General features: G+C 35.8%; 3 protein-coding genes across 5 annotated transcripts; 2 read left to right on the top strand and 1 right to left on the bottom strand.

Moving 5' to 3' along the window:
* Window positions 1–1,811: 1,811 nt before the first annotated feature.
* AT2G43255 (O-acyltransferase WSD1-like protein) lies at window positions 1,812–3,418 on the top strand. Of its 2 annotated transcripts, none has more exons than NM_180061.2 (6): window positions 1,812–2,110; window positions 2,217–2,282; window positions 2,373–2,470; window positions 2,580–2,789; window positions 2,861–2,998; window positions 3,085–3,418. In NM_180061.2, exons 2-6 carry the CDS (start codon window positions 2,243–2,245, stop codon window positions 3,241–3,243), a joined length of 645 nt encoding a protein of 214 aa, NP_850392.2. In that variant the 5' UTR covers window positions 1,812–2,110; window positions 2,217–2,242; the 3' UTR covers window positions 3,244–3,418. The 2 variants fall into 2 exon arrangements, with proteins under 2 accessions (NP_850392.2, NP_001118507.1); NM_001125035.1 differs by having other exon boundaries at window positions 2,370–2,470.
* Window positions 3,385–5,893, bottom strand: AT2G43250 (uncharacterized protein). The gene has a single exon (NM_129887.3). It carries the CDS (start codon window positions 5,500–5,502, stop codon window positions 3,625–3,627), a length of 1,878 nt encoding a protein of 625 aa, NP_181854.1. The 5' UTR covers window positions 5,503–5,893; the 3' UTR covers window positions 3,385–3,624.
* A 1,289-nt stretch (window positions 5,894–7,182) lies between these two features.
* Window positions 7,183–12,262, top strand: AT2G43240 (Nucleotide-sugar transporter family protein). Of its 2 annotated transcripts, NM_129886.4 has the most exons (15): window positions 7,183–7,500; window positions 7,781–7,994; window positions 8,207–8,323; window positions 8,702–8,758; window positions 9,050–9,127; window positions 9,776–9,880; window positions 10,012–10,134; window positions 10,261–10,338; window positions 10,776–10,845; window positions 10,968–11,075; window positions 11,242–11,375; window positions 11,460–11,539; window positions 11,639–11,684; window positions 11,791–11,854; window positions 11,937–12,262. In NM_129886.4, the coding sequence occupies exons 2-14, from the start codon at window positions 7,821–7,823 to the stop codon at window positions 11,839–11,841; spliced, it is 1,221 nt and encodes a 406-aa protein (NP_181853.3). In that variant the 5' UTR covers window positions 7,183–7,500; window positions 7,781–7,820; the 3' UTR covers window positions 11,842–11,854; window positions 11,937–12,262. The 2 variants fall into 2 exon arrangements, with proteins under 2 accessions (NP_181853.3, NP_001118506.1); NM_001125034.1 differs by lacking the exon at window positions 8,702–8,758 and having other exon boundaries at window positions 7,254–7,500.
* The last annotated feature ends 22 nt before the right edge of the window (window positions 12,263–12,284 follow it).

The raw sequence follows: 12,284 nt of genomic DNA, 5'->3' as shown, positions 1-12,284 counted from the left end.
GATTGTGGAGTAGAAGCTGCTTTTGCAAGTAGTTTACAGTCACAATGTCTATGGAATTGCAATTCAACAAGATGGAGTATTAGCAGCTTCTTATGCGTGTGATTCACGCCCACGGGTTTGAGATCTCCCCCCTTGTAGGAGTATTCTCGTCGTCAAGGACACATGAAACCCATAAGACTCAAGTTTTGTTCCCTTGGTCCTCTTCCTCAGGTAAAAACCTGACCATTTATTAACCCTTGATAGTTAATCTCCTTTCTGCTATATGCTTCCCTAAGGAAGCTGCAGTGCCGAATTGAAAGAAAGAAAAAAAAATCACCAATATTACGAATGGGCCCAAAGCCCATTAATGTTGTCCCTTTTTTGTTATTAAAAGCCCATTAATAACCATGAGTCGTTGTTTCTCTCTTTCAAATTGTCCTGTGAGATCATAGCGCCAAAGAAGCAAGAAGCTGAAGATCATTCTCTTTTTTCACCGAGTTTTCTTCTCTCTTATCACCGAGACTCAAGGTACACGTCTCTAAATCGCTCTTCTTGTTGTGTATTCCATCTGAAATCGATCTTTGGGTTTCTTGATAAAAAATTGTTTTTCCCGATGAATCGACTGAAGAAATAATGAAGGATACTTTTATAATGATCCTTATGAATCTTGGTTTCAGTGAATGAGATCTTCGTCTGTTTAGTAAATGATAATCGCTCAATGTATTTGTTGAATCGATTTTAGATGTTCCTCTGTTAATAGTTCTTAATCTGCGAACTAATTGATGCTCTGATAATCATCTAGCTGTATTCCTAGATATGATAACTTCTGATGAATCTCTATCTCACAGTGCTTTGGAATCAAATGTGTTTTCTATTTAACTTCCTCAATAAACGCAAAGTGTTATGATCTATCTTTGCTTGTCTAGAGTCAGTGTTGGGTTTGCTTGATGAAGTATAGTATTACTTATGAATAATCGTATAGTTTCATTTGATATCAATGGGCAACTAATAGGGAAATTCATTTCGTTAGCGATCCTTAAGAAAAATACTTTTTGATTTGGTTTTATATTTACACTAAACCCCACTAATAAGAACCTGAAATGATCACATCTGACATGACAGGAGAAATCAAAAGTCTTTAATGAAATATTTAAAGACAGAAGAAGGCCAAAGAAAAACAAAACTGATGTTTGAGCAAAAAAAAATAACTACAACCACCGATATATACTTATCTAGCAAAAAAATCTACTACTAGTATTATCAGGAGTCTTTATAGAATTTTAAATTCAGTCAAAGTAAAGATCTAAAGCCTAGATCCTTAACGCAAACTCTTGTCGGGAACGATTGCAAAACCTTGCGATTTCAAAAATTCTATAATGTCGATCGGTTTTTCATGCGAACCCAATTCATCATATTGAGAAATTATTAAACAAGAAAATAATAGCCAAAAGTAGTATAATAACGATGATGAGGATATAAGAACAACAAGAATATTAGAATACCAAAAAAAGATTGAAAATAGTATTTACTATTAATTCATATGTAATATCATGTGAAGCGAATTGATCAACTACTTAAACTAGAACAATATTATTGAATCATGAACTCAGTGATCAAGTTCCCTCGCTTCTCTTGTATATTGGTAATCATATAGTTTATCCCTACGCCCAACTTGCTATGTAACAAGTAAAAATGGAATTTTCACACATATTTACGATATATGTTTATAATTTCTTCAAAATAAGTATTAAAAAATTCATTTCACTGTATCTGAATTTATATTCATTTTGCTTGAAGATTCAGTTGACGTATCTATAGCGATGGAATATCTCTTATGTCACTTCTACTCGCTTGTGCGAGGAAAACATCTGACCCCAACGCTCTGCCTACTATCGCTCTTCCTACTAAAGCATCCGCAACAAAAACACGTATTGATTCTTTTTGGTCTATGATGAGGTTTATCTTCATTAATTTTGTTTAAATGTTAAAGTTTATTCTCACACTATGTTTCCTGCGAGACACCAAACATCCTCTTTCGAGTGAACCTATGGGTGGAATTCAACCTAGGAAACTGATTCATAGAATAATAAGCCTTGATGATGTCAAGTTGGTGAAGAACACAATGCAAATGGTATATTTATACATATTATAGTATTTCTTACCATTTTCTTCCCATTGATTGTAGTTTCTTCTTTTTTCACTAACCGTTATATGTCTTTTTATTTTTTATTTTGTAGAAGGTCAATGATGTATTCTTCTTGGAATGACACAGGCAGGTCTCTCATATATGAGTAGAAAATATGGTAAATCTATAGTTTCATTCTCTTTTTGTCAATGCGACAATGTCACTATATTAAAGTAATAAATATCTAATATTTGATATATTTTAGCAGATGAACATACAATGGGCGTCGATACGAAAAAATCCTTAGAAATAATTCATCTTCGTGGTACCGTAGCTGTTAACTTAAGACCATATACAAAGATCGAGGTGAAAATCATTTGTAACTTTGATTGTAAATTTTTGCTTACAAGACAACATTCTTACGTAATTAGAATGAAGTAAGAGACTAAATAATTTATAAAATATGAAAATGTAGGATCTGGCTGATATGATGACGAAAGGTGCAAAATATGCATGGGGAAACTTTGTAGGTGTTGTTATATTTCCTTTATGGGTAAGATCAGAAGCTGATCCATTGGAATACGTCCGACGAGCCAGAGCTACTATCGATAGAAAAATACTTTCCCTAGAAGCGTTTAACTTTTACGGAGTTATCAAATTCACCATGAATTTTTTTGGAGAAAAGGTGAAGTATGAAATCAACATCAACTATTTGACCCATATATCATATTCTGATTATAAGGAGATATATAACAGGTAGTACAAGCTGTTTCAAAGAGGTTATATGATCATACAACATTGACATATTCAAGTGTGATGGGTCCAAACGAAGATATAAGTATTTTTGACCATCCAATATCGTATGTCGCAGCAAGTGCATTAACAGGATCACAAGTAAGTATATAGCATATGAAAAACGTCTTATATCACAAGTATAAAGCATAGATATTTATGTTTGTTGTTTTCTTTTGCTGAACAAGGTATTCAATATCCATATCGTGAGCTACGTGAACAAGATTATCATCAGTTTAGCTGTCGATGCAACTGTGAATCCAGATCCTCATCGACTATGTGATGATATGGTAGAATCGCTTAATATCATCAAATCTGCTGCGTTGGAGAGAGGATGCCATAATTAAAGGCTCGAGGCTAGCTAGTATCATCTGATGTACTCGAGCATAGCTAATTCAATATCTAAAATGAAGTTTTATGTTAGAACAGAAAATTTCAATTTTGGTGAAGTGTTGTATTCTCTTAGTTTGGTTTGATGCAAAATGAAGTTGTTTTACTAATCAATCGATTTTATTGATGCTTCTTCCTTATCTTAAAGAGGAAATGAGTAATACACTATTTCCATTGGATCTCTCCTAATGAAACCAGCTTCTATTTTCTGTGACCATCTAGAGATCATGTGCAAACCAAACCATTAGCTGAACACGAAACATGTAGAGAGTATGTATATATACAGTAAGCTAAAACAAAGATTTAAGTGAAAGTATAAAAATATACCCTATTCTTCGTTAAAACTTTACTTTCTTCAGTCTTTGTCTAAGGGACTCGATGGCGTTCTGTATCCTGTTGCCTTCTCTCATTCTCACTTCCAGAGACGCCTCATGTAAGTTTTGAATCCCTCTACCCAAGTTTGCAATCGAAGGAGCTGAAGGAAGAGACATAGCTGCACATTCGATCCCATCTCCATAGGCGAACAATCCCGCACAAGTTGCAAGGCTGGCTCCAAATGTCACCAATGGTAAGGTACCGATAGGTTTTGCTCGTCTTTTCCTCATGATCTCATAGAATGCAGTTCTCATGGCAGATAAACTTGTCTTTTCTACAGAAGCTATAATGCTATGTGTTACTGCTCTGATTTTCTCGGCGGATAAAGATGCTTTTACCAAAGATGTTGATTTGGCTCCAGAACTAGCAAAACCGGGGGCCATTGCTTTAGACGGAACCGCCACTTTGGTAAATGCAAATGTCACTGCCTTATGGGTATGTGTCAAAAAGAGGTTCAATGATCCCGGGACTTTGAAAGTTACAATCTTGAAGAAAGGAGAAGCAGAAATGGCCTTGGATAGTGAAGAAGCCCCCCAGATAGCAGTTGCACCAGCACCAACTGCTACCACCGGTTTATCAGATAACAGTCGTTTCAACTTTGAATCATTAGTCTTCTCGTCGTTATCAAAATCTTGTAGCATATACTCAGACATATCTTTGACTTCTTGAGGAACACAAGTTTTCCAGTGCTTCCTAAGACCTGCGAGGCTACATGCATCTACTATTGCTACAATGTTCTTGAACTTTTTAGCCTGGTTACGAAGAAGATCTGCCATAAGTGCGTAAGATTTGTCTTCAGAAGAGAGCTGTGAAAACTGAACTTCGGTTCGGCTTGAACTTCCCATGTTCTTGATTGGTAGGCGACCAGCATTGTTCAAAGCAATTCTTAGACCTTCAACTGCAATCTGGAAAAGGTAAACTTCAGAAATAACCTCTGTATCCATAGACTCCCCTCTATTAACATCAGACAACATTCTTCTGGCATTGGCTAGAGCTTTCCCAATAGATGGGAGATCACTGAATATATCATGAAGGTCAACAAGCAAGGGATAAATGGTTTGAGCAAATGGAGGAACTTCATGACTACAGGACTGTATCTCACTGGAAATTCCACTTGCAACACTGCTTGATGGGCTAAGTTTTTTATTGACCTGATTCATCTGCAAAGATATCAACTTCAGCATCCGTGCCTGGACATCATTAGTTATCAGAAACCTTCGCGAGCTTGAAAATATAGCAGAGCCATTAAGTTGTGGTACGAGACTATTAGCTAGACTTTGCATCTTGCCTCCTGCATCTTCCACGGCAGCAATATCAACAAAAGGAGATTCCAGAACCATAAACGACGAACCAACCTCCCCAGCCACCCTTTTGGCAGCCAATAAATGACCATTAAAACTTGTCCCGAAAATCTCCCTTAAAACCACAATCCCTGCAATACTTTCATACTTTTCTTTGTTAACCTTGTCTACAAAACACTGTATAAGAACTTTAAAAGCTGATGTAGGGATTGAATCACTAATCCCATTTCCTAATACACTCTCTTCAACTTGAGCTTCCCCAAAAGCTGATTTGTCCACTTGAGCAACTACCGCACCAGGACGAATTTCTCGTATAAGACACTCAGCATCACTAGCAGATCTCTCTGATAAATTCTGAGCAGCAAGTATGTAAATAGTTGAATCATGCTCAGGAACTCTAATAGCAAACACAAAGTTCTTTGTACTCTCTGGTAACGAAAGTCTATGAACAAGCTCCTTTGATTCCTTCAAGTCACTGTTTTGAAAAATCGAAAAGGGCCATATATTTTGAAGACTATTCGCAAAAAAAAATGCCACCATTATCGAATTCGACTCCAAAGACAGAGACTTTCAACCTCAGTAAACCAAGCCCTCCAAGGCAAACCAAACGAATCCGAGAAAACACTTAGATTGAATTCAATCGAGCTGGGCATAGATAAAGCAATTCGTCTACTGAATCATGCAGGCAATTTCGTATCTACTTATAATCGAATTTTGAAGATCAAAACGAGCACACAGATGAATCAACAAAGGCCGATGGAGAGAGAATTTAAAAAAACCAACCGGGAAATTGAGAATCACAGCAGACGGAGGAAGGACATACACTGATTTCGAGATTAGGGTTCCGATTAGTATCAAATTCGATGGTTCGAACCCAGTAATGGATTCTTCAATTCTTCTCTGTGTCCTTTTTGGTCGATGAAACACAGACGACGAATTCGCACACAACACACAGTCTATATTGAGATTCCGGTTAGTAGTTATTCGGTTTGGTTCAAGTTGGTTATCTTCATTTTCTTTATTTAGTCGGTTTTGTATTAGAATCTGAAAGTTATTAATTTTGGTTCAACTTTGAATAAAATTAGCAAAGTTTATATGGATATAATAATCACTGTACAGTAATTAATCTTAATAATGTAAACAATGTATCAATATATTAAATTTGAAGTTATAATTTGGTGTCACAAGTAAATTTTGTTTTGGTTCGAAATCAGTTTTAGTTTATACAGAATTTCATTCTAAATACGGTTTTGCTTTGGTAATAAATCCGGGGATAATTCACAAGTAAATGATGTTGTGATTGAACAAAAAATTTTTTATGACCGAACTGAAAACTGATTGTAACACTGGTGAATCTTCTTTTAAAGTAACGAAAATGAAACTTCATTACAACTTTATAAGAATCATTTATAAAGTGTGAAGTGTGAAAACATTCGTTGTGTTTATGTGTTCGATAATGTTTTGTGTGCAACTACAAGTCTACACGAAAGTGCATGCATATTGTGTGTGTATCTTGTTTTAAGGAATGAATTATAGATCATATGCCGTAGATGTCACATATTTCTAGGATCATGTGAATTCGTTTATTGTTACGGTATTCAAATTCAGACAAACCCTAAAATACTTCAAGACCAATTCAAAATTTAGTTTAAAGTGGAGTACCAAAAAAAAAGATAGAATAAAATTCATGATAAGTGACTCCAAGACTTCTTATATCAAAAATTTCATTTTAAATTTGCTTGTTTAGTACTCCATATTCTTATTCAAGTTTTAACATCACAATGATGAAGCTCTCAGTTCATAAAACGAATGCATTAACATTATATTATAGTCCTTAATTAGATAAGTCCTACAACAACAAAATCAGTTAATATTCGTGTTTACGTTACACTAAATTAACAAAAAAATAGTATTAAACGAAGTTACGAACCACCATTGAGTCATTAACTAAAAACATAAACAAACAAAAATCAAAGTTTGTTTTTTCCTTTTATAAATGTAAGTCCAAGCGAAAGAAACATTGGACCAAAAAGCCAAAACTTGGATACAAATACAATCCTTTCCATCACCCGCATGACACGTCAGCGTCACTAAAGCTTCAACACCACTCATACTCAACTCTTATTGGTCTGTCACAATCAGCAATCACCACGTGTCAACGCCAGAAACAGACAGAAATCCAATTTTTTTTTTTGTTAAAATTTGATTTTTGTGGGATGTTTTTTGTTTAATTAAATTATTTCCAAAGGTAACGCAATAAAACGGTGTTGTGAAATCAAAGCAAAAAAAACACAAAGGGTCGTGCGAGAGCATAAGAGCGCACTCTAATCGACCGACGGATTCATACCCTCTTCTTCCTCATCTCTCTCTGCTTAGTTTCTGAATGTGAAGCTTGAGGAGAGTTCTATATCCTTTTGAATTGCTGTAATTTGGATCTTACATAGACGAGAGCAGTCCTTCTGGATCTACGCGGTTTAGGCGGGAGGAGGTTTTGGTATTGGGAATGCGTTTTTGAGCTGATCTTATACGTCTATTCAGGTTGGTTTGATCGATCTGGTTCCTTATTTATTTTCCCAGAGTTTTATTTCTGTTCATAAAAATGTGATTTTTACAATGACGCTACTAGTTATGCTTGATTCTGCTCTTACCTTACATTCTTGTTCTTTATTTGGTTTTGAGATCTGCTTTAGCTCATTTTCTCTGTGAATTGTCGGTTTTGTAGCTATTGAGATCTGATTGCGTTTTGTTTGAGTTCCTCTTTAAAGTTGATATCTTTTGTTCAGAAGGTGTTTCCTTTTGCTTGATTGCTGTTTTTCAGGTTTAGCTCAGTCTAGAATTGGTTGGCTTGGGAAAGGTCGATGAAGAACGGGATGGCTGAGTGCAGCGTATGTCGTTCAAGGTTGGTTTCTCCCAGTAGCAAAGCTATTTCAAGGGCTTATGACAACTACAACTACAAGATTAGAGTATCCTCAAAACAACGAGCTCTCAATGTCTTTTTGGTAGTCGGTGACTGCATGCTAGTTGGTCTACAGGTAACTTTTTCTTACAACGGCTTGGTTAGAACATTAGCCATTTCAATACTACTACTACCACGCATCATATCTCTATCTCAATACTACTACTACCATGCAATCATGCATCATATCTCTCTGTTCAATCATTCACAATCGTAGGAGGTTGTTGTTTTTCTTCCAATTTTGTAAATTTCTGTTAAAAGTTTACGTTTTCGTTTATCCCCTTACAGCCCGTCTTAGTGTACATGTCTAAAGTGGATGGAAAGTTCAACTTTAGTCCTATTAGCGTCAACTTCTTGACAGAAATCGCGAAAGTTATTTTCGCGATGGTCATGCTATTATTCCAGGTACGTTTCTGAATTGACTTCAGTTCTTTCGAAATATCAATTTTGTTTGAGGGCCATTTGGGTTTCATTCTTGCATTTAAAACTACTTGGTGATGTTTCTTCTGCACTATATTCCGTTTGTGGAGGTGACTTAAACCAATTGCTAAGGTTGTTTTAGAGGGATAATATCATATTCCGTTTCTTTTATGTATCTTTATGGTGGCGTGCTGAGTTTTGATTAACTAGTAATGGAATGAGACGGATCTCATATTCATTTTTTTGTGCATAGAGAAAGTTTCTTGGTTTAAAGTCTGATTGCTTTTTCCACGCGTGTCTTGCTTTCCCATACAAAATTGGCCGCCCTTTTAATACTTAAGTTTTTTGTGGTAATATTTGTAGGCCAGGCACCAAAAAGTTGGAGAGAAACCTCTACTATCTCTTTCCACGTTTGTCCAGGTACATCATCTTGGCAACTAGGCAATTTAGAATTACTAGGATTGTGGCATAGTCTCAAAGTAAGATTAGTTTCTTGAAATCTTAATGTCCAATGGGTGTGGCATATGTTATACATCTGGTTTTCAAAGCATGATTGTTCGAAATGTAGATGTTATGTCACCATTAGATCATCTAGTATTATATTTTTTCTTAAATTAGTCCCCATTATTAAACTCGAAACTTCTGAGTAATTCATTTTTTCTTAAACTATATATAATGCAAGTTGCAGTAACTTGAGCCTTTATTTCGCAGGCAGCTCGGAACAATATGCTTCTCGCTGTTCCAGCAGGGTTGTATGCCATTAATAACTATCTTAAGTTCACAATGCAGGTACATGTGCTTCTTATTTTTCACTTTGTGCATCCTTTGGTAATTAAGCTGCAGAAATGTAGTTTCATTGAAAATTTTCCTAGCTGTCTTGAGTTATATAGTAAAAAGGTTTTAGCTTTGTGGCGAGAAAGTATCATTTGGTGTTTTGACACCATAGGAACGTAGCAATAGTTTTGGAATGCAAGGAAGCCTAATGTGGCTGTCTAACATAGTTCGTAAGTGGGTTTTGTAAGAATCCTTGATTTGCTTCTCCTCGAGTATATTCTCAATTTGATCAAATTTGTTGATCATTGGTTTAACTTCTTCTCGAGGACAAACTCTGTTTTGTTACTTTTCATTTCTTGGTCTTGACACTACTGGTCCCTGAGTATATTATTACATTATCATTTCTAAGTAGAGGTTATTTCCCTCTACTTTCCATAATCGTTATCTTTCCCAAGTCCTGATCGGCATTCTGCAATATGTCATGCTGGCTTTTGGTGATAGATGTTTGAGTGTGCTGTGAAAGTTGCACTGAACAATTGCTCACAAGATAGTTACATTAAGCTCTGTTGTTGTATTTATCTAGCCTACTTGGCTTCTATTTGCTTCTATCTCTTTTTCTATTATTTTAGTTTCACACAGCAATTCACTTTTCTGCTGTGCCAGCTATATTTCAATCCTGCTACTGTGAAGATGCTCAGCAATCTAAAAGTTCTGGTGATTGCTGTACTACTGAAGATGATAATGAAGCGTCGGTTTTCCATCATACAGGTCACTTCACTTATTCTTGGTTATTGTATGTGTGATTATTATAGTATCATACATATAATTATGGATGTATCTATTTGACCATCCTTATCTCCTACTCTTATTGGGATTTAATATGTTATTTTTTGTTGTAGTGGGAAGCACTTGCTTTGTTGCTGATAGGGATTAGTATAAATCAGCTGCGTTCTCTTCCTGAAGGAGCTACAACTGTGGCTGTTCCAATTGCTACGGGTGCATACATATGTACCTTTATCTTTGTAAGTTTTATCTTCTGGCTTTTATATATGATTCTCTTAGAAATTTAGTATGGAAGTGCTCCCATTGCTGCATCAATGAAAAGTTGTAATTCATGTTAGAGCCTTATTCAGCACGTCATCATGCAGGTTACTGTCCCATCTTTGGCATCTGTCTACAACGAGTATGCTCTAAAGAGTCAGTATGACACAAGCATTTATCTCCAGGTTAGCTAATCTTGGTACATAGTTGTTTTTCCATATAGCATCCCATAAATGAGAGCCTTGTAATAATATTGGGGAAGGCTTGTGCTGACCGTTGTTTGTAACTGTTGGTTATAGCTGTTGATTCTTTAGTACTAGTATCTGTGAGGCACATCGCTGGAATGGGCATGACCATCACAGTAGCAGTTTCTATAGTAAAAATAGAACTCTTGGCTTGGTTGTTGAACTCTTTTTTTCAGTTTTATGGTTAGCTGGCTGTGTTAACACTGTGGTTTGATACATTTCTTTTGGCTCGTATTGTTGAACTTGCTCTATTCTTTGGTCTAGTCATCTCTCTTAGCAATGTTGTTGTATTAGTCTTGTTCTTTAGTCTAGTCAAATTCTAGGACCATGATCCTCTCCTGGGTTCTGAATGTAAAGCTTTAATTTCCCTTGTGCAGAACTTATTTCTTTATGGTTATGGTGCGATATTCAACTTCCTCGGAATACTAGGAACTGTTATATATAAAGGTATGGTTATATTAACATGGCAGAGAAGAATACGATAAATATTTAAGTAGAATGCAAAAAAAAGCTTCTTAAATTAAATCCTGTTAAACGCAGTACTCACAATCTTGCCACTGTGTCGACAGGTCCTGGCAGTTTTGACATCCTACAAGGACATTCTAGGGCTACTATGTTTCTGATACTGAACAACGCAGCACAAGGGATTCTATCCTCCTTTTTCTTCAAATATGCAGGTAAAAATAACACTCAACTTTGTTACCTCAGTTAATTTATGGATTAGTTCTGGATATGGTGGTTCAATAAATTAAATTTGAATTTTGCTATACTTGGAAAATATAAACCGTTCAGTAAGGTTGTATTCTAAGATATTTAGTTGCCTTTGTGTCCATATGTTCTCAGATACAATCTTGAAGAAATATTCGTCCACAGTAGCCACAATATTTACTGGCATAGCATCTGCAGCACTCTTTGGACATATATTAACAATGAATTTTCTTCTGGGAATTTCTATAGTTTTCATTTCAATGCATCAGGTAATGTTATACAAACCGTTTCTCAAGCCTCTATAAGGCTGCCTCTGATTCATCTCTTGTTTTCTCTACCTTGTATTTGTGCAGTTCTTTTCACCCCTTTCAAAAGCAAAAGACGAACAACAAAACGGAAACATAGAGTTAGTTGACGCAAAGGATGGCCATAGGTGTGTTCAATTCTTTATCTGAAACCGTATTACAGTTATATACAAAGTTTGTTCTTATACACCATTTAACTTCTTTTCTTCTTCTCTTATATACTTCAGGGCTAAAGACTCATTCATCAACATGGCAGCAGGAGCAACTGAAGAGGTAAAGAACATACACATTCCCATCTTCTCTGAAATCCATTTCTTGTAAAAAAAATTCGACTCAAAAGCTGAAATCATTGTTATGTCTTCCTTCTTTGTTACCGCAGGCTAGTCACCGCATTGAATCAGATGACAGAGTGCCACTTCTTCCCAGATAAAAACTTTCTCAGCGTAAGTAACAAAACTTCCTCCACTCATCAATCATAATCTGGAACCTCCCGTCCCATGTTTACATTTGTACTTGTTGTTGCAGGATTTAGCTTCAAAAGAATTCTTTTGGCCAAAGATTATTTTTAGAGATCAGGGAATTTCGATCTTATACTACCCGTACCCGCCGGATTCAGCGCAATAAACTTCGTGAGATTGGGTCCTTCTCTCAAAGAGTCAGTTAAGTTCGTTAAGAAACATCTTTAAAGCCTAAAACCTGTATTCTTTTTCAGATAGAACAAAACAACTCTACACATTACATGTAATTTTAAAATAAATATATGTCACTTAAAAGCCACTGATTCGCTATAGAGAGTCATAATCCGAACCCTTTAACCGGTTGGTTTGACCAAACCGGAGCTCTTCAACTAACTCCATTCTCAGTCCACAAGTG

Source organism: Arabidopsis thaliana, chromosome 2 (genome assembly GCF_000001735.4).
Source record: "Arabidopsis thaliana chromosome 2, partial sequence".
Lineage (NCBI taxonomy): Eukaryota > Viridiplantae > Streptophyta > Magnoliopsida > Brassicales > Brassicaceae > Arabidopsis > Arabidopsis thaliana.
The sequence above is the reverse complement of the archived record's forward strand: the minus strand, read 5'-3'. Positions and strand labels throughout refer to the sequence as shown.